Source organism: Carassius auratus, chromosome 4 (assembly GCF_003368295.1).
Source record: "Carassius auratus strain Wakin chromosome 4, ASM336829v1, whole genome shotgun sequence".
Taxonomy (NCBI): domain Eukaryota; kingdom Metazoa; phylum Chordata; class Actinopteri; order Cypriniformes; family Cyprinidae; genus Carassius; species Carassius auratus.
Genome location: NC_039246.1, coordinates 21,543,759 through 21,563,423, shown reverse-complemented (window position 1 = coordinate 21,563,423; position 19,665 = coordinate 21,543,759). Strand labels below are relative to the sequence as shown.

General features: G+C 38.1%; 2 protein-coding genes across 4 annotated transcripts in view; one reads left to right on the top strand and one right to left on the bottom strand.

Annotated features, from left to right (window-relative positions):
• The first annotated feature begins 13,272 nt into the window (after positions 1-13,272).
• The window catches only part of ccdc146 (coiled-coil domain containing 146), a 34,290-nt gene continuing 27,897 nt past the window's right edge, over positions 13,273-19,665 (top strand). For all 3 annotated transcript variants that reach the window (XM_026232271.1, XM_026232277.1, XM_026232263.1), the window contains exons 1-2: positions 13,273-13,369; positions 13,941-14,099. In XM_026232271.1, the coding sequence (XP_026088056.1) occupies positions 13,944-14,099 (156 nt within the window). In that variant the 5' untranslated portion in view covers positions 13,273-13,369; positions 13,941-13,943. The remainder of the gene's footprint in view (positions 13,370-13,940; positions 14,100-19,665) is intronic.
• Positions 14,284-17,743, bottom strand: fgl2a (fibrinogen-like 2a). The gene is made up of 2 exons (XM_026232360.1): positions 16,889-17,743; positions 14,284-15,822 (listed from the first exon to the last, which is right to left on the bottom strand). The coding sequence occupies exons 1-2, from the start codon at positions 17,547-17,549 to the stop codon at positions 15,116-15,118; spliced, it is 1,368 nt and encodes a 455-aa protein (XP_026088145.1). The 5' UTR covers positions 17,550-17,743; the 3' UTR covers positions 14,284-15,115.

The following is a 19,665-nucleotide window of genomic DNA, read 5'->3' as shown; positions in this document are numbered from 1 at the left end:
AATTTTTTTGTGAATTTAGCATTTTTATTTGTAGTGTTTCCATCACTACACTCTGATGCGATACTTCAAAATGCACATAAAACCCAGCAGATGATGGAAAATGTCAGGACAAGCATCCACAAAGAAGTTTAAAACAACCTCAACCCGATATTTGTGTCTGAGCACACTTGAACCTACACCTGAATGTTCTGTGCATTCAGGAATTAGGAGTTGTCATTCCTATTACCCAGATCCTAAAGATGTTTCACTTCCTTGTCCCAACATACTAGACAAGTTTGTGACAGTAGGAAGCAAAATAATTGGACCTGTGTCACAGCAACATGTGCTAATTGTTGGACAAATCTGTTCCTCATTACAGCCTTTGAAAACAATGCCCAGCAGACCACAGCCAAAAAGCCGTGACACCCAGAATTGAGGATTTATTTGTCATTGATTCCGAACAGCGCTGTGATGAAAGACCTCGAGTAGACCGTCACATTTAAAACCAAACCAGGTCGGCTTCTTTCTGAAACCAAATGAGTTTAAGAGAAATCTTATCAGGAACAAACGCTTCCAAAAAATTATATTGATTATCTCTTGAGGATTTCCACTTGCGAATGAATGTTTGGTTGACCCAAGTTGTCCAAAAAGTCCATTCTAGCTGACCGGCTTTGTTTTGAAGAGGAACATCTTGGCTCTGCTGGTCCAACAGCTAGACAAGCACCGAAACCAGGAGCATTATCCAGCCTGGAGCATCTTAGAAGTTCATCTCAGAAGCTAAATGGAAACATGCTGTGAAATGATGACTTTGACCTTTGCACTTACGTCTCGTATATTTTGCGACATCTTGCACATGAGTTTTTAAAACGGCGTGTCAAGTTAAAAGATGTTTTTTCCATTTTACTGCCATGCTTTTTCCATTATGAAAACATAAAAGTTCTGTGTGAACACCCCTTAAGATGGTCTGTTCTGCAAGGAAATACATGCAGATGAGGTTAAAGTGCAGTACTAGAAAGACTTATGCCTCTGGGATAAACTCAAAGAGCCTTTTTCTCAAATTCAACTTCACTTTATGTTGTCAACATAAATAAAATAAACACTGTACGCACTTTTTGGATGGGAGGACAGCAAGGGGGGATAAGGAAATGTGTGAACGTAAGGATATTGTGAGAGCTAGGAGGATTTTAACAACCAAACACACTCTTTTCCCCTCTTCACATGTCCAATCTATGCACTTTTGCAACAAATCACACTCAGTTCATTCTGAAGAAACGTCATTCGGTCTGCAAGAAAAAAATGGATTCACTTCTGATTCCTTCCGCATGCATGACGTCTTCCCTACTGAAGATAAACAGCATAATGTCTCAGGAACCAATGCTTGATTTATTTTCAGAGGGTGATTTATGTAACTGCAAAGCTTCAGTATACACACTTTGTTTTCACAGATGTGTGGTCTCCACTCTCTCTCTTTAATGGCGTCCCTTTTTTTTTCTCAAATCCAGGCAGACAAAAACAAATGTCATCTGTACCACAAATCTAAAAAGATCTTTGTATTATGGAATATAATTTCTGCATTATCAGTATATTAAGATGACCACAAGGGGGATTTTGTTTTTAAGAGTATTATTTATACTCTATAAAATGGCACCAAATGGAATTGGATTTTCCAAACAGGCTACCCATCCCCTGAGATTTCAAGCAGATCGCCTTAAAATTAGGATTCAAATAAGAGTTGTTAAATCTGACAAGGATTGTATTGCATTCTGTTGCAAGATATCCATGTAGCACATGACTTGCTTAACTTCTTTTCAATCAAAGTTGGTAATGAAGATGCTTTTAGTGGTAGATTTAGGTTTAGATGAACCTAAAAGCTAACTGAACCATGCTAAACAGCCAAGCCTGGAATTTGATTTACAAGTAGTCCCACTCTAAAACCACACCAATGGTTGAACCAATTAATAATGTAGACCATTCAAAAAAACATCATAGAGCCTCAGTGTTTGCACTTTTTCAGTAATACTTGCTTAGCCTATTTGTAGATTTCCTTGTATATTAGGATAAGAGCCCTGTTGAAAAAAACACCACATGCTGGTTTGGTATGTTTTGAAGCAAGGCAGCTAGTTTGAGCTTGGTCCTTACTTAATTGGTCCTGAAATGGTTATAAGCTGGTTATGAGCTGGTTTAAACTGGTTTTTCTTTAGTCTTAAGAAACTAGCTCCTGCCCAGGACTACCTTATAACCAGCTCAGGACCAGCTTAAACCAGCTCATGGCCAACTAAAGACCAGCTCAAACCAGCTGCCATGCTTCAAATCATACCTAACCAGCATATCAACTGTCAACAGGGAGAAAATATCTTTACTTACTTTATCTTTTAATTCACTCCTTTATAGCCAAGTAGGAATATTATCCAAATATGGCAAAACTGATAATGATAGTGCTTCGATTTCCTCATCTTGCATTGTGCATTACAACACCTCTGAAAAAGAAGCAGATCAAGGTGCCTGCTATCCAAATGTTATTTCCTGTGTTATTTCTATTTTCAGAGCATGTTTATCATTTCTAAAGGAATTTGAATCATTTCAAAGTTCCGCTGTGGAAAAGCAAGTGGACCCACTTTGGCTCCAAATAGTTAGCATCTGGCAGGGCCTCCCCTTCCCCATCAATTTGTCTAGTTTCAGAGGTACAGATGAGGGGGCTTGGAATAAGACGCACGTCTCTAACAAGAGCCCAGCAGCCCTGGAACATTCTTTTAATTTCACACAAATGTCTGAAAGTGGAGAAAGACATCCTGTGAAGACATCTGCTGCCTACAAAGAAGCTACATGCATGCAAATACACGCATGGACATGCTGAAGAATACAAAGGCTGCAATCCTGCTCAAGGTAGTCTTCATCTTTCGGCTGGAACCCTTCTCTGTGTTTGGGAACTAAAGCTGGGGTGCACAGGAGACCTGACTTGCTTGTTGATAGCCTTAACATGCTGATTTTGTTTACGCTATCTTTTCTGTGCTCTCCCTCCCGATAGGATACATTGTTGTGTGATGTATGTATTCGGGGAAGAGACTCATAAACACATGTAGAGCAGCGTTATGGTGGTGGAGCATGTCTGTGTGTATGTTTTAGCCAGTGTGACCGTTATAGCTGTGCCGTGGCGCCAGTGTTGTGGTTTCCCCATCTGTATTTAAAATATATTGGAATGACTCACCCATAGCAAGACAGTAAAGTACCATGCTAAACTTTATAGACTTTAACTGATACACTGTTATTGGACAATATTTGTACTTCCACACAAGGAACAGTGACAGTCAGGATGTGATTGAAGATTTCTCATCATCATTCAAAACAATTAAGTATACAGGTCTTGATTAGGGAAAGGTTTTTGTTTTTGTTTTTATTTTTTTTACTAAAGTGTCGTGCAATAAAGTGCAAAGTGTTTTGTTCTGATATAAATGAAACATTGATTAACTGAGAGATGGATTGATTTATTATTATTATTTTTTAAACTCTTATGACATGACTTTTCTTACTTTTCTTAAGTTCTTAACCCGCAGGGTTGTGTAGTAGCAGTCAAGCAAGATACTATCATGGAACTCCTATAGTGACACATTCACATTTCCAATGAATAGAAAGTTAAAGGCTATAGATTTGTATTGCTTGACTGAAATTATGCTTAATATCAGCAGCTATGAATGTGTAGATAATCTGCTTTAAATTGTATGCTTGTGGGAGAGATGAAGGAGAAACGAGGTAATACTGCATGAACTTGTTAGATGATCTCATTGCTGATCAATGTGGGAACGCTACATGACTCAGGCTATTTGCCTTAGTAATGCCTTAACTTGGAGCACCTGTCGCTTCCAATGTTCAACTGTACCCAACCCAACTATAAATCTCTACAAATTTCTGGGAAACCTAGAAGGCTGAGATTGGAAGATATGAGAGATAGATACAAGTAAGAAAGGGTGGGGTATGATTAGAGGCTTATTTCTTTGTCACCATGTTCATGGAGAGATTCAGCATTCAGCTGGATGAGTAAAACTCAAACATCGAGTCCATTTTGCAGTGCAGCTGTCAGCATAACCTGGAAAGCTTTGTCAGAGTTTGCCAGAAATTATTTGAGTTGAAGAGATGGGGGACTGCCGGAAGGGACCTCAAAATGAACATTTAAGCATTTATGAATGTCATTGCATTAGATAACACAATATCAATGACATATCATTTCATTAATAAAAAGTTGAACAGCATCTTTGGTTATTCTGCTACATCTGTGTATGCACAAAAATCAGCCTAGACCAATTGGTTAAACGTCATGGCAAAAATGTTTATGTAGTTAGTGCTGAGAAAATGTTTTGCTTAATTTGTTTGCAGAAACACTTGGTTTTGCTATCTAATGTAATAGTGTGGACAGAAATATTGATGGCTGAATATGCAACTCTTTATAGCTCTTTATCACAGTTCTGAATATTTAAAAGCAGAGATTTTTTACATTTAATGTGCATTAAAGACATGGCCACATATTTTTTTGCATATTCTTTCCTTGCCCTTGCCACAATTCAGCAAAGCTTTAAACCACACTTCTCTCCATAGCAAATCTATAAAATAGTTTTTATAGTTTCTTTTGCCCTATCTTTTGAAGGCTCTGTGGTTTTTTCCACTTAAAAGTGAGATATTGGCACAGATATGTCGACTGAATTCAACTGTGAACAACTGTAACACGGCTGTGAACAACTCTTAAACATTAACCCTTGCTATTTGACAAAAAGCTGGTAGAGTAACAAATGCAACGCACTTATTTTTTATTAAAAAACAGTTTGTTTTTGTGTAAAAATGTATCAATCTAGAAAATCAATGACTATCATTTATAAACAAATGTACATGGAATGTGAATCCAAAATCCAAGGCCTTTTTTATTTATTTATTTTCACGGAATGGTCAGTTTATCAGGCAGTATGTTATGATTAAGAACCTCCATGGTTTCATCTGGTTTCATTTGACCTATACTGTTTGACCTTAAATAGTTGACCCGTTGCTGTATACTGCAATTTTCTGTGTAACAGCTGCCGGTCTATCTTTCTGTCTATCAATGTTTTCATGAGTTGAACTTGTTCTCCAGCCCAGTTATCTCTGCAAGCAATTATTTTACTAAAAATAGACGATATACAACTGTAAGGTATATAAACATAACATTGGTAATCCAAAATTATTGAATGGTTCCAGAATTTGTAAACGGTTAGAAGCTTGGGGAGAGAGGCAACCAGTGATACAAGTTAAAAAATGAGAAGCATTTGTGAGATCAAAACCAATGGGATCGTCATATCTCTTGAAAGCCCAGCTGCTGAAACCTTATCAAAGCCTGTCAAACAAAACAGTTGCATAACCCACACTGTGAACCCATCCAGAGTGTGATGAGGTCAGGTTCTCTTGGCCAAATAAAATGCATTGAAAGATGCACCCATGTAGTCACAGTTGATTTTATTTTGAATACGTAACATAAGCCAACACTAAAACAGTCCTGCCAGTGTAGAAAATAACATCAACCCACTTTATGTCAGTGTATGTATCCTAACAACAGTTACAAAAACAACACCATGAAAAAGGCAGTCATAGTATAACTCCGTTTACCCTTAAAAAACAGCACATTTGCAAAACTCAGTCAAAACATGCCAAAAGAGCAAAGAAGGGCAGTGTCCTTGCTTGGGCTCCAAACAGTTATCATAGTCAAACCAGAGATAAATGGCCTTGTTGTCCTTATATCCATCTCCTCCCACTGTGACTTCCTCCTTTGCTCCCTCTTCTCTCATATTAATGCCAATTCCTGCTGGACGGCTTCTCATCTGAGCCTCATGTATTTCTTTCTCTTGCGTCTCTTGTCTAATCTCTGGCTTGTTTTTCAATGTAATGTCATCCTCAATGTCATTCGCATCAAGAGACATATGCATAGGAGTATATTGGCTGTTTATTTAGAGATTTCTGCAAATACAAGTGTACTTATTTTGGAGTGTCAAACATGCAATTTTTTTTGCTTGCTTCTTGGAAGAATGGGTCAAGGTTTATCCTTGCTTGTCCTGAGAGGTATCAAATTTGTCCCTTTGACAATAGAATTCCAAAGATTTATTTTCCTGCCGTTCCACACAACTCAGGGACAAGTTCTCACAAATCCACTTTTACTTACAAAATGTTTTTACAAGCAGGGTTCACATAGTATTTTTAATGACTTTATACATCTACTATATCACCCTGAAGCTCTGGCTGGTTTACCATGAAAAAGTTACAAACTCTTTCAACACAGTAAAGATTTTTTCGGGTCAGTAAACCTGTGAAATATCAGTCAAACAATGATGTACTAGTACATACCACCCCCCCTGCCCCCAAACCCCCCCCCCCAAAAAAAAAAAAACACTCTGGTAGTTTGTTCAGTTTGCGCATGCACTGACTATATCTGAAACAAAGTGTGGGAATAATGTGAAACACGACAGTATGGTTTGGCCTTTTCCGAATGTTTTCTTGTGTTCAGTGTCTGCGGATGGCTCTACAGGAGACAGAGGAGGAAATGAGCAAGGAGCAGTTATAAAAAGTCAAGAGGGCTGACTAATGTCTAATGTGTTTGAGTGTGTGTGTCATATATAATGGAAAGATGCAACTATTACATTAATAGACAAACATCTATCTCAGATGTCTGTTTGGTAGAACAATTCTATCATCTCTAGTGTTCCTGTAGCTCAATTGGTAGAGCACTGCGATATCAAGCACAAGGTTGTGGGTTCGATTCCCTGGGAACACATGATATGTAAAAATTGATAGACTGAATGGACTGTAAGTCGCTTTCGATAAAAGCGTCTGCTAAATGCATAAATTTAATATATCTCTAAAAAACCTGAACGGAATATGATTTATACAGAATTGCAGCTGTTAATCTCATAAAACTGCATCCTCTAGAGCCTCCTCTCTACCTCCACACAAGGATTGGCTTTTCCTTTTTGATAGGGCTTGTGCACCTACAGGACTTCAGCCAGCCAAACAGATGGTGCACCCTCTGCCTTTTCTGCTTTTCCTGAATGACTGTTTCTGCAGTCCTTGGATAATACTATACTCTCTGAACCTCTTCCCACAGCTTCTCTCTCACAGATGTCTGACCTTTGGGTCAGAGTTGGAGATTGTGAGTTGACATACAGACCTGTGCAAGCATCGTCACAAATGATTACACCTGACAAAGCATGCTGACTGTCTCCAAATCTCAGCGCAGTGACCCAACACTACTTAAACAGGCTGGTTGACCTGGAAAAGACATCAGGAGAAGTTCTACATCACAGTTCTCTAGAACTAGCCAGCTCAACATTGAGACACAGTGACATTAATGACTTATTTTTATTAGGAATCGGTTTTATTTTCAGTCTTAACTGGGCTTTAAAAACATCATTTTGAGGTTGCGTCCTTATTTGGGGTGAAAACAGGCAGTTTTAATACGGCTGTGCTGGTTAACTCTGTACTGTTGTGTCCTTTTGTTATGCTTTAAACATCATATTCCCAAACACAGTAACCCCCTCCCCCAGAAACCCTAAACAAAAGACCATTCAAGATTCTGACCTTGAAAATCAAGATGAAAGATAAGACAATGTAGACTTTTTGTTTTTGCACTACTTTTCCCTTCTGGCTGTTTTTCTGTAGTTAATGGAGTATAGTATATCATATTGGCTGTGTTCCTGTAGCTCAAGTGGTAGAGCATTGCGAGGTTGGGGGTTCGATTCCCCGGAAACACATGATTAGTAAAAATTGATAGCCTGAATGCACTGTAAGTCGCTTTGGATAAAATCGTCTGCTAAATGCATAAATTTAAAAATGTAAATTTTTAAATTTAAATTTATTTTAATTTTATTTTTTTAATGACATTGTCTCCAGTCAAGCCAAGTTGCCTTTATATAGCCCTTTTAACAATACAGATTGTTTCAAAGCACTTTACACTATTAAATAGGAAAATAGTGCCTCAATAATGCAAAATGACAATAGTAAACACTCAATTTTCAGTTAAAGGCAGTTCATCATTCAATTCAGTGATATCATCATCCAGCTCAGTTCCGTTTAATAGTCTCTGTGAAATCAAGTCGACAATATTGCTAGATATTAAGTGTCCCCAACTAAGCAAGCCAGAGGCGACAGCGGCAAGGAGCCAAAACTCCATTGGTGACCAAATGAAACCTTGGGGGAAACCAGGCTCTGTAGGATGCCAGTTCTCCTCTGACCAGACAAAACCAGGAGTTCAATTCCAGGCTGCAGCAAAGTCACATTGTGCAGAGGACTCATCTGGTTCATGTGGGTCGCTGTGATTTTGCCAAGTAAGACATGTTCCTAGAACAACATCTTTGTTTGAGATGATCCTGGATCAACATAATTGTCCAAAAATATGGACTTAACTCAATCCCTACCCCAATACCTAAGTCTACCCATAATTTATTCCTAAATTCAGTGGGAAATTATAACTGATTTACAAGGGTGTAGAAGCACCTACAGTAACACTGATAGTAAGCCTAAACTCAGGGGCACATCTAGTTGTCCTGGTCTCCGCTGACATTCAGAACTGTTGAGGTAATCTCTAGGTGCTGATCCACTATCTGGGTTGGATAGGCTACGTACTGGATCTGGGTGATGAGCGTGATTTCATCAAGTACAACATGTTCCTGGATCAACATCCTTGTTGATCCTGGAACAACATTCCAATCAACCAATCAGAATTGAGATATAATTTCTCAAGAAATATCTGTTTTAGGCTTAAAATCAGGCTTATTAACCTTGTTAATCAGCTATCATTTCCCTCTGATTTAAGGAATAACTTTTGGGTATGGTTAGGTTTAGGGGTAGGGATTGGGTTAAGTCTATATTTTTGCACAACAATGTTGATCCAGGATCATCAAAAGATGTTGATCCAGGAACATGTCTTACTTGGAAAAATCATCGTGACTGGATCTAGTTGACTGCAGTGACCATCTGAACTGGATACAGACTGGATCTGGTGGCTACAGTGACCTAAGAATAAGAAATAATCAGACTAATATTAGCGTAGATGCCATTCTTCTAACGATGTAGCAAGAATAGTTCATTGGGTGTTATGGGAAATATTCCTGATTCAGATTTTCCTAATTAATGCAGCCTGAAAATCCTTTAATGGATAAGAATATTAGAAGCGTATTAGTGTGTTATGTGTGAGCCAGGTTAAAGAGATGGGTCTTTAATCTAGATTTAAACAGACAGAGTGTGTCTGCCTCCCAGACAGTGTTAGGTAGGTTATTCCAGAGTTTTGGCACTAAATAGGAAAAGGATCTGCCATGCACAGTTGACTGACCTCTTCTGTGTTTACCGGGTGTCAGCTTTCAGATTGGACAGAATGTCCCTCCGGGCTCCATGTCTCTCCAACGTTATAATTTTGGTTTTAGGACAAATCACAGAATATTCTTTAAGTTGCACAAGGCTTTCATTAAAATCTTTCCATTCAGTTCCTTACCAGAACTGCTCAAAACCTTAAAAGCAGAAGTGTGCATTTTAAGAATTTACTTGTGGTATAAAAATTTGAAGCCTTGAGAGATGCACATGTATAATTGGAAGACAAAATCTTATGGCAGTGATGTGGAATATTTGAATATTCAGATGGGTGGCATTTGTAAAAAGTTACACTTCTGAGCGAACTAAATTATGAACCAGAGCTGCCACCACATCCAAGATGACTCCAGGACCAATATGTTTGTCTCTGGATTCTCGATATAGATTTTACAGAAGTCTGTTTGATGCTGTTTTCTAATATTCTTAAACTAGAAGGAAAAATCCAACAGGAAATGACAGTTTTGGATGACTGTGGCTGGAATGGGAACTTCTGCTCTGTGGAATAGAAGCACTGTGGTTTGAGGCCTTTCTCTCTGTATATCTATGACAATTTTAGGTTGCTGCTTTTTTCTTTCTCTCTAAAGGGTTTCAGTCTATGGTCTCTGGCAGACAGACACTGGTAATTAATTCCATCTTCCGCCACAGAAACAATGTCCAGCATGAAGCAAATACCCTATACATCCACCCACTCACACTAAGCTCTTCTCCCTCAACTGAGAGTTTGTTCTTCACAATTCATCTTTCTGATTCTAAATATTCATCCAAACTTTTGTCTAGTCTCCCTAGTGGCTTTTATCAGACAGAGAAACCTTATGAACTCAATTTGGTCTACAAATTCCTTAAGCATTTCATACATGTAATATTATCCCAGGAGCACACGAAATACAGTAAAAGTCTACAGTTAAATTAATCTTGACAGATCCACCTGCAGCACGACATAACCAAGAAGCTCTTTTGACAGACTTGTGATTACATAATGTTTCAGGTTTTAAAGTGAGAATGTTTTTTTCTGAAGCACAGTAATGAACACCAGGCTTCTGGGCACATAAATGGGGATCCATTGCCCCCTTCTGGATGGGTTCAGCAAGAACCAGAAAGTGATCAAAAACATTGTCATGGCCACTAGAATCTTCCAAACTTGAATATGTAATTTTCTTTCTGCAGTATAAAGGTGAAACCTTTTCTGTAGTAATCAATAGACATCGTTGTGTGGATTACTGTTATGCTGTATTGTCTGTAACAAGCTTATTTTTGTATCAAGGTATTGACCTTATTCTCCAGAGAAACGAGCATATCACAATATTAAGAATATTGTATTTGAACTTCCGTTCTGTGGTAGCTCTATATTTCTGACATCGCTGTCTAAGAGCAATTTAGCTGGTAAAGTGTATTTATATATTGTAGAGTTAACGAAAGTTATCGTGAGCACTGTAACATTTAAAGCAAATATCTTAAAAGCTGTCAGTTGACCATTAAGATTTTAAAAAGAGCGTTTATTCATAAATCCGTGAAATCACTGTGGAAATACAACCAGAACACAACAAACACAGTGCTAAAAAGGGGCGAGGCTACACAAAGTCAAAACATGGCAAGCACAGGCACTTTTAGGATGATGATGCCAATCATCGTCTTCAAGTTCAGAATCATAAAAAAAAAAAAAAAAAAAAAACTCAGGTAGGATAGTTTTATCAGGGTTAGAACTAAACTCTGGAGCACAATGGACCTTCAGGGCAAGATTTGAGGAATCCTGGCCTAGGGCCTGCTGGTCCTGGAGCAGGGTTGGGCATCGATTCGTTTTTTTACGATGCCGGTGCCAAATCGATACTTTTAAAATGGTACCAGTGCTTAAACGGTGCCTGAACCGATACTTAAAAAAAAAAGAAAAAAAAAAGATAACATTAAAAATATTTTTGCAAATAAAATAAACATAGCCTTCACATGCTCCTCGGATGCTCTCATTTCCAAAGGTGTGCCTCCCTTACTCAAAGGCTAATACAAAAAAAATTAAATACAAAACCACACATAATATTTCTACTGTATCTCTGTCAATCACCCTGATATTTAGTTAAACTGAGTGATTTGACGGAGTGCTGTGTCACTGTCTTCAGGCAGTTTTTTTAGATGACCGTGTGGTATGCCACAGGCACTGTACTGTGTTTTATATCAAATATTAAAATTTCAAATGAAAATACCAACATGATCGTTTTTATAAAGTATGCATTCTTATGGGTTAAGGGCCGGATTTTAACTGGAGAAAAAAAACTCATTTTTGTGAGGAGCGTAGGATTGCCACCTTCAGCAAGGCAAACCCATTCACAACCCCTATTATGTCTACAAAGCTCTGATAATGTATGGAATGTCATCTTTACAGACTATATACATTTTAATAAAACAATAGGCCTATATCTTTAGAAGAATGGATTTGTCTGTCACTTTAAAGGTGTGGTTCACAAAGTTCTTTCTTCTGTCGAACACAAAAAGATGATAATTTAAATGGGTCTCAAAAGATGTTAAAATGTATGTGTTAAATAAACCTACTGTATTACAAAGAGTTTGATTTGCATCTATTATGTCTTCTGGTCTAATTTGCTTTAACAAAATAACTATGCATGTATGTTTATTTAAATATATATAAAAAAGAAATCTAAATTAAACTGCACCCCCCCCCCCCAAACTAAAAACACTGCCTGAATTAAAAGAAAAGACTAACTTGAACACTTGTTAGACAAACATTTGAACAACAAAATTGAAAGCACAGCTTTTGTTAGTAAAAAAAAAAAGTTTTATTATTTTTTTTTTTATTAAAACACTTAAAAACGACAATACAAATCTTAAATGTAACATTATTTTGACTGTTGTGAATGGGTCTGGGACTGTCCACAGAGTTGAACAAGTGGTTTGTATCTTCTTATTGGATTCGCTTTAAATGTTGAGCGCTGAAAAATCAAAACAGGCATTTTACATGTATACCAAAAACACCTGATATTCTACAGCATCTTTAGATTGAATTTCAGAGGACAGCATTCTCACCCACTGCCGTTCTTGCATCTGGCGAAACTCCTGCAGTCTCCTCTCACGCTCAACTCTCCGTGCAGCATCACGCTCATCAAAAGAGAACGGCTCAAAAGTGGTCACTGTTGATGAAGTCCAATGTACTGGGCTACAAGCAACATTTAAGAGTGGGGGGCAGGGTTATAAATCACTTTAACATGTGGGTGATTGTGTGTGGCTTTTTCGACTTCACCTTTACCTGTAATCGTATCGGTTTTCTCTTCTGTTATTTTCATAAGCAGGTGAAGATGCTCTAAAAGATCCATCATCTGCCAAGACTGGTTTCACACACACACACACACACACACACCCATCATTTCAGGTTGTTACAAATAATGCACTGAGTGTATTTGCACTCTTGAGGCCAGTGCAGTCAAGATGCTCAGACTTGACATGAACACTAGCTCACTACAGATACTGTACTGCATACTACCTACTATATTTAGCAATGGACACAATTCTTCACAAGTGTATTGCTTTGTGGAATGGTATTAATGTAGTCTGCTCATGTGGTGTACCATTCTGAGCCAAAAAGAGTAGGCTTTTTAAAGCGCGTAGACAAGTTTTCCGTGCAAGATAAACCAGGATACATGTTCAATCTTTCCTTATTTCATACAGTATGGAAAAGCATTTTGCATGGTTCCTTACCAGTTTGACAGCTGTCCTGTTTCTGCAGAGGGGAGACGACGGCCAAAACGTACTTGCGGTTAGGCGAGAACGTTAACGGCTGTCTGCGTTTAAATACGCTTACGTAGCTCTTATCGGTTTCTGTATCTGCGAAAAAATGGTTAAGAAACGGTCAGAAACCTTGAGGAAAAAAACTGTTTTAACCCCCTAAAGCTCTCGACGTGGCCCTGCGGCTGCGCGCGCGGGGGAAGAGTTGCTATGGAGACAGCGTCGCGCGCAGGAAAACAGTGACTGAAACGACAGAGATTGAAAGACTTCACGGCTCAAGAACTTCAACATTACGGTAAGTTATAAATACAGCGTCGAAAGACATAACTTACTTGACATACAATAATACTAAACGGACCAAGATTTAGAAAGTTCACATTTTAATGCTTGTATGATAATTAAGTGGGACAGAAGAAGAGCCCGAGACCATTTTAGCAGCTTGGAAGTGAACATTCGGCCAAGATTTGGGCTAAAATACAGAAAGTCTGCCTAATACTATTAAAATACTACACTGTAACAATATTTCACACTCTAACACTGTACATTTATACGGTTTAAGGTATTAACAGTCTACCTGAATAACTCTGTGCGGCTTCCGTTTGTTCATTGTTATGTTGAGCCATGTTAACTATCATTTGTTATTGTCACTGAAAGAATGAGCAGCCTTCACTAAATACGTGTCTCCAATTAATGAGGTTAATGGTGTACAGCTGCCACAAACTTACTCTAGCTCATGCAGAGGTGTAGTTCCAGATTGCTTGGGTCAAGATTATGAAAAGCAGTGGGAAAAAGTTCATACATTGATTTAGCAGATTAAAATATAATTTTCATATGACTGTCTTTAAAAGTAAATGTATTATTTGTAGCTGATGAGTCAAGCTGAGGGGCGGAGCTCTGAGGAGGAGGAGGAGGAGGGGTCCAGTGAGAGAGCCACGCCCATTTCTGCAATAGCTCCAGAAGCTGATTCACATCATGAACAACCTGCTGTCATATCATCAAACCCAGCCCTGCAGTACCTGGAACAGGTAGAAGCTCTTTAAAATAAGAATGTAATTAATCTTGTTAAATTGGCAAAACTGATAAAATACCATTACACTAATGTGATTAATGTTTGTGTGTGTATTTATCATACACCATGTGGTATCAGAATCGAGTTAAAAATGTGCTCAACTGAATTACTGCGTGTGAGAAAAAGTCCAAAACCAACTCTCAACGTTTAGATGCAGTTTTATTAGTTTTATAAAAAAATATGAATGTACCTTTAAACGCACAAATTGAGTTGTTTGATATAATGTCACCAATATACAAACATTTAGGCAGTCTCCTAAAAAGATGGCTAATATTGATTAGAAAAAAAACTAAGCTTGTTAATTTCAGACTGGTAAAAAAAAATAAAAAAGTTCATCGAGGTCTGCCTAGTCACAAAGCAGTACTTAAAAACCTTTTTAAAAAATCATCCCGTGCTTTCAAAATGCTGTACATTTCCTCCTTAAATTTTACAGATATACTAGATTTTATCAACCTTATGGACCTTTAGTCCATGTCTGTTAGCTTTGAATAATATGTATAAGCATCCAGCCTACAGTAAAAAAAAAAAAAAAAAAAAAAAAATTCGGTAAAAATATATATTTAAAATGTATAAAGTCCACAAGAAGATAATGGGCAGAATAAATCAAATAATTTTAAAATAAGCTATTTTAAAAAGCTGTTCAGTGTGGCCCACCGAATACATCAACACAGAAAAAATGCACCCATCAGGAGTACATAAATAGGATGGTGTAGTAAACCAGTTTGACAGAAGATGGCAGTAGCACATACACAAAAATACGAACCCATAACTCATGATCTGGTATATTTAGACTAAGATGATGGATAGCATTTTGATGTGGTTTGCAAATACACATCTACACTTTTTTTTTTATGCAGTTCTATTAAAGTTTGAGGATTTGTAATGAATCACAAGCTATATCTTTATAAGTTGTTCTTGAGGAAAAGTGTGTAACTGCCCCAAAACTAATTGTTCATTTAAACTTCATTTGGCTTAGGGTGCATAATTCTTTGGCCTTATCATCATTTTGACACTTTTAAATGCTTGTCTGTAGTTTGTCGGATAGTACTCAGAAGTCAGGTTGTGCCACGTGCTCCAGAAGATCCCATCCCTCTTCCCTTTGTACTTTGATTTGTAGTATTTGCCATTGAGGTTTGCTGACATGCAGGCATCAAACCACCAGCCCGACCCATAGTATGCTCCACAGTTCCCTGAGGGGTACATGTCGTTGTCCTTGTCCGGTGTACTGAAGAACTTCTGATCATGGTTGAAGTGTTTGCTGAACTGCATAGCATTTCCAGCAGTCCCCGAGTACCCGCTCAAAGACAGACGATAATTGAGGAACTCGTTGGATACATAGAACTGTTCGTACTTGGCATACCCACGTGTGCCCTCATAATCTTCGAGCTCAATGCGCAGGATCATGTCCTTGGTTTTGGTAAGCAGGTGGATTTTATCATTGCCAAGCCAGTACTCGCCTTTAGGGTCACCAAAGCCCTTCTTGTAGTCAGCCCAGTTGCGGTTGAAGCTCACGCTGCCGTTGATGCGACGCTGCAAGACTGTCCATCCACCACCAAATTCCTCCATGTCACAGTACACCGCAAAGCTGGCATTTCTGGGATCAGGGGTCACCTTGTACACCCCACTTTTTCTCTGCCCCAGTGTGCTGATGTCAGAGCAGTCTCTGGGAGTGATGAGGTCTGTGAAGAGAGAGTCTTTTAAGCAAGCTGTGTAATTTACACATGCATCAGGAACTGAAAGAATTGTTTCACCCAAAAATACAAATCTATCACCATTTAATCAAAATCAATCGTTTACTCAATGTTGTTTCAAACCTATAAGAGTTTGTTTCTTGTGCTGAACACAATACAATAGAATAGTTTCTGGTTCCAATTCACTTCCATAGTATTTTCCCCATTCCATAGAAGTCAATGTATACCAGCAACTGTTCTGTTACCAACATATATCATTTTGTGTTTAGCATAAGAACAAAACTCATACAGGTTCGGAACCACATGAGGGTGAGCAAATGTAAACAGAACTGTAATTTTTGGGTGAACTATCAATTTAAGGTCAGACAGATTTTAAAATGTTTGAATGTATGAAATGTTTTCATATATTCGTCCTGTGATGCTTGATAAAATTGTGTAGATGACGCAAAATATAATTTGGTTCAGTGGTGCTTATTGCATTTATTACCATGTGATTCTGAGACTAGAGTTCATCCCTGGAGCAGGTTTTAATTTTTGAAATGCAAGCATTGGTGTAATTCATTTTCCTTCCACATCTCATTTTGTAAATCCAAGTCAGAAGATTTCAGTGAGGTTTTGCAATACTATTCCAGAAGCCTGGGTCCTGGCAGTTAACTTGCCTAATAATAAACTGAAGAAACTTGCGATAGCCCTGGTTTGAGGAGGCATAAGGTGTAAATGATATTCTAGTTTACCCCAGTTCTGCGTGTCCTAAATAGGTTCTTATACATGACGCTGAAGACTGGAGTAATGACTGCAGAAAATTCAGCTTTGCCATCACAGGAATACATTTCATTTTAATATATACTAAAATACAAAACATATTTTAAATTGTAATATCATCATCTTTTTACAGTATTTTTGATCAAATAAGAACAGCCTTGGTGAGCATTAGAGTAGAGACTTTGTGCTCTAATACAAGTGTGTGCGTATACTGTACTGTATGTGTGTGTGTGTGTGCAATATTTCCATATGGTATTCTTTAAGTAGAATTATTTAACTTAATTTAACTTACGCTGAAATGGAGGATCTGGTTGAATTGTTTTTTGACGTGGACAATTTGTGCAAGTGTTGCTGATTTTGTTGACAATCCCGGTAATGTTCTCAACTTTTCTGTCCACTATATCCTCCACATTTTGCTGATTGAGGAGGTTAAGCTCCTCCAGACGGCCCTGTAGGGAGTTAATCTGTGAACGTGCATTCTTCAGGCTGATAGACATGCGATTCATCTTCACCTGCATGTGTTGTACAATGTCATTATCACTGTTGTTCCCATTCTGGTAGACTCTTGTGCTGGTATCCCCTCGACTCAGCTCTGCACTTTTTGTCGGAGGGTCTCCACTGTCCTTCTGCAAGTTGAGGTCCACTTGCTGTGAGCTGCACTCCAGACAGGAGCTCTTCAACCTGTTTACTGTCTCCTTCAAGCTTTGCAGTTCCTTCATGGTCTTCTCCAGTAGACGGAATTGTTTGGGAAGCTGGATAGTCAGCGGTGGCAGTGTGATCTGGTACGGGCACTCTTCCTCATCTTCACATTGCCCAGCTGGCTTCAGTCTCACCTGGGAGCAGCTGGAACCTCCTGACACCCTGTCCTGAACCCCAGAGGGGCCACTACCAGAAGCTTCTACTTCCTGCCAGACGGCTATCAGCAGAGAACAGCACACGTACACCAGTTTCATGTTCTCAAACACAGTGATCCAAACTGAGACTGAGAACTGAAGAGAACTGCCTCATAGTGCAACAGCTTTGCCATTAATATCAGAGGAGAGAGAGCGAGAGAGAAAGAAAGTGTGGGTGGGGCAGCTGTGCATTGCATAATTGCACAGTCGACAACGCAGAAAGAATTTGGTGGAATAGGACCACTTACCCTTTCTCTTGAAACACAGAACTATGACTCTATGTTTTTACTATGTTTTTACCTAGATTTTAATTAACAGTATATGAAAAAATAAGCCAGATAAGCAATTCAAGTGCTATGAACTAGTTGGAGTTATTTTGTTAAAAAAGAATTAGATTTAAAGTGAAAGTTCATTAAAAAATGTTGTTCCAAACCTGTACAAGTTTTCTTTCTTCTGTGGAACACAAAACCAGAAAGTTTTACGGTTTTATCTTTCTGTTTTTCAAAATCTAAGTTTTGCTAAATGTTTTATCTGAAAGAAAAAAAAATCATGGAGGTTTGAAACAATACGAGGGTGAATAAATAATGACAGAATATTTCACTTAAAAATTAAACTGCGTTTTACTCACATCTGAGACATCCCAGGTCGATATGAATTTCATCTTTTTAGATGAATCCAGGCGGAGGTATAAAAATTGTCTTTGATATAGGGCCGCACGATTAATCGAATGCAACATTTAGTCAGTAAATCCGGTTTTGTGATTAGCAGTAAATCTCCATCACTTGCTTTTAGGTGGAACAGGATTTACTACACAGAGTCGTAGTTCACTGTCAAGCTATGCATAGCAGATGATATAATTGTAGGATTATGAAATCGACAAAATCGTTTGCGATAATGACAACTGTTTGCGTAGCTTCTCAGTGAACTATGACTCTGTGTAGTAAATGCTGCTACATCTGAGAACACATGAAAATACCACATTTAATAACATGTTTTTACTCCAAATTCACTTAATTACATCAGTCGAGTGTTTAAAATAAATCCTTCTGAGATGATGTGGCTTCTTAAACAGAATAATTAAGACACAATATTTCACTGTTTTCTAAGCAGTGATAAAGGCTATGTCGATAAGCATTTCATTATAGATGTACTTTATTATGATGAAGATTCTAATATGAAAAACTCAAATAAACCTTTTATTGCTGTAGTAGTGTGTTTATTAGTCACATTGAATCAATGAATGCAGTTAAAGCTTCTGTTTATGCAGCTGCAGCGGGGATTTTCAGCACAAGAGCACAATTTGGACACAGAACTGTGCTATGAAACATACGCATGACAAGCGCAGCTTCTTCATTATCATGATTTATTGCCTTTGCAATTTCAAATAATTGTGCAGCCCTACTTTGATCTTTCAAGCTCTATCATTGCTGGTGTTGCATTACTTCAGTCCAAAAGAAGTAAAATAAAAAGCACCCATCCATTAAAAAAAAGTGTCTCACATGGCTCCAGGGGGTGAACAAAGGCCTCCTGTAATGAATCAATGCATTTTTTGTAAGAAAAATATCCATAATTAAAACATTATAATCACTTGAATCTAGTCTGCGCTTACTGTTGTAAACGGAAGCAGTTCTGGAGGAATTACGTACGAGGTCAGCGCTGTGCATGCGCTGCTCATAAGTGACGCATTCGTAGCACAGGGGACAGATCAAAACAAAACAACGGTCAAGAATTAAAAGAGAACAAGAATTTGTAAAGAAGTAATGTCAGAGGATTTCAATATAAACCAAGAGGAGACTGGTTTTCATTTGCTAAAGTAAGAAAACTTTGCTTCTTTTGCTCCTGTTAACAAACGTTGGTTTTCATGAGACTTACCGGCACATGCGCAGCACTGACCCCATACGTCATGCTCCTTCAATTCTGAATATGGATATTTTTCTTACAAAAATGCATCGATTCGCTACAGGAGGCCTTTTTCACCCCCTAGATCTTTTTTTTATTTATTTTTATGGATGGGCGCTTTTGACTTAACTTCTTTTGGACTAAAGCCATGCAACACCTGCTGACTGCAATGATAGACCTTGAAAGATCAAAGATAATTTGTAATATAGTATGTAGTATTGGCTGTAATACTTTGTTTGTAAGTAAGCTTTGTTTGGGACTTTGGTGTCATAAACTG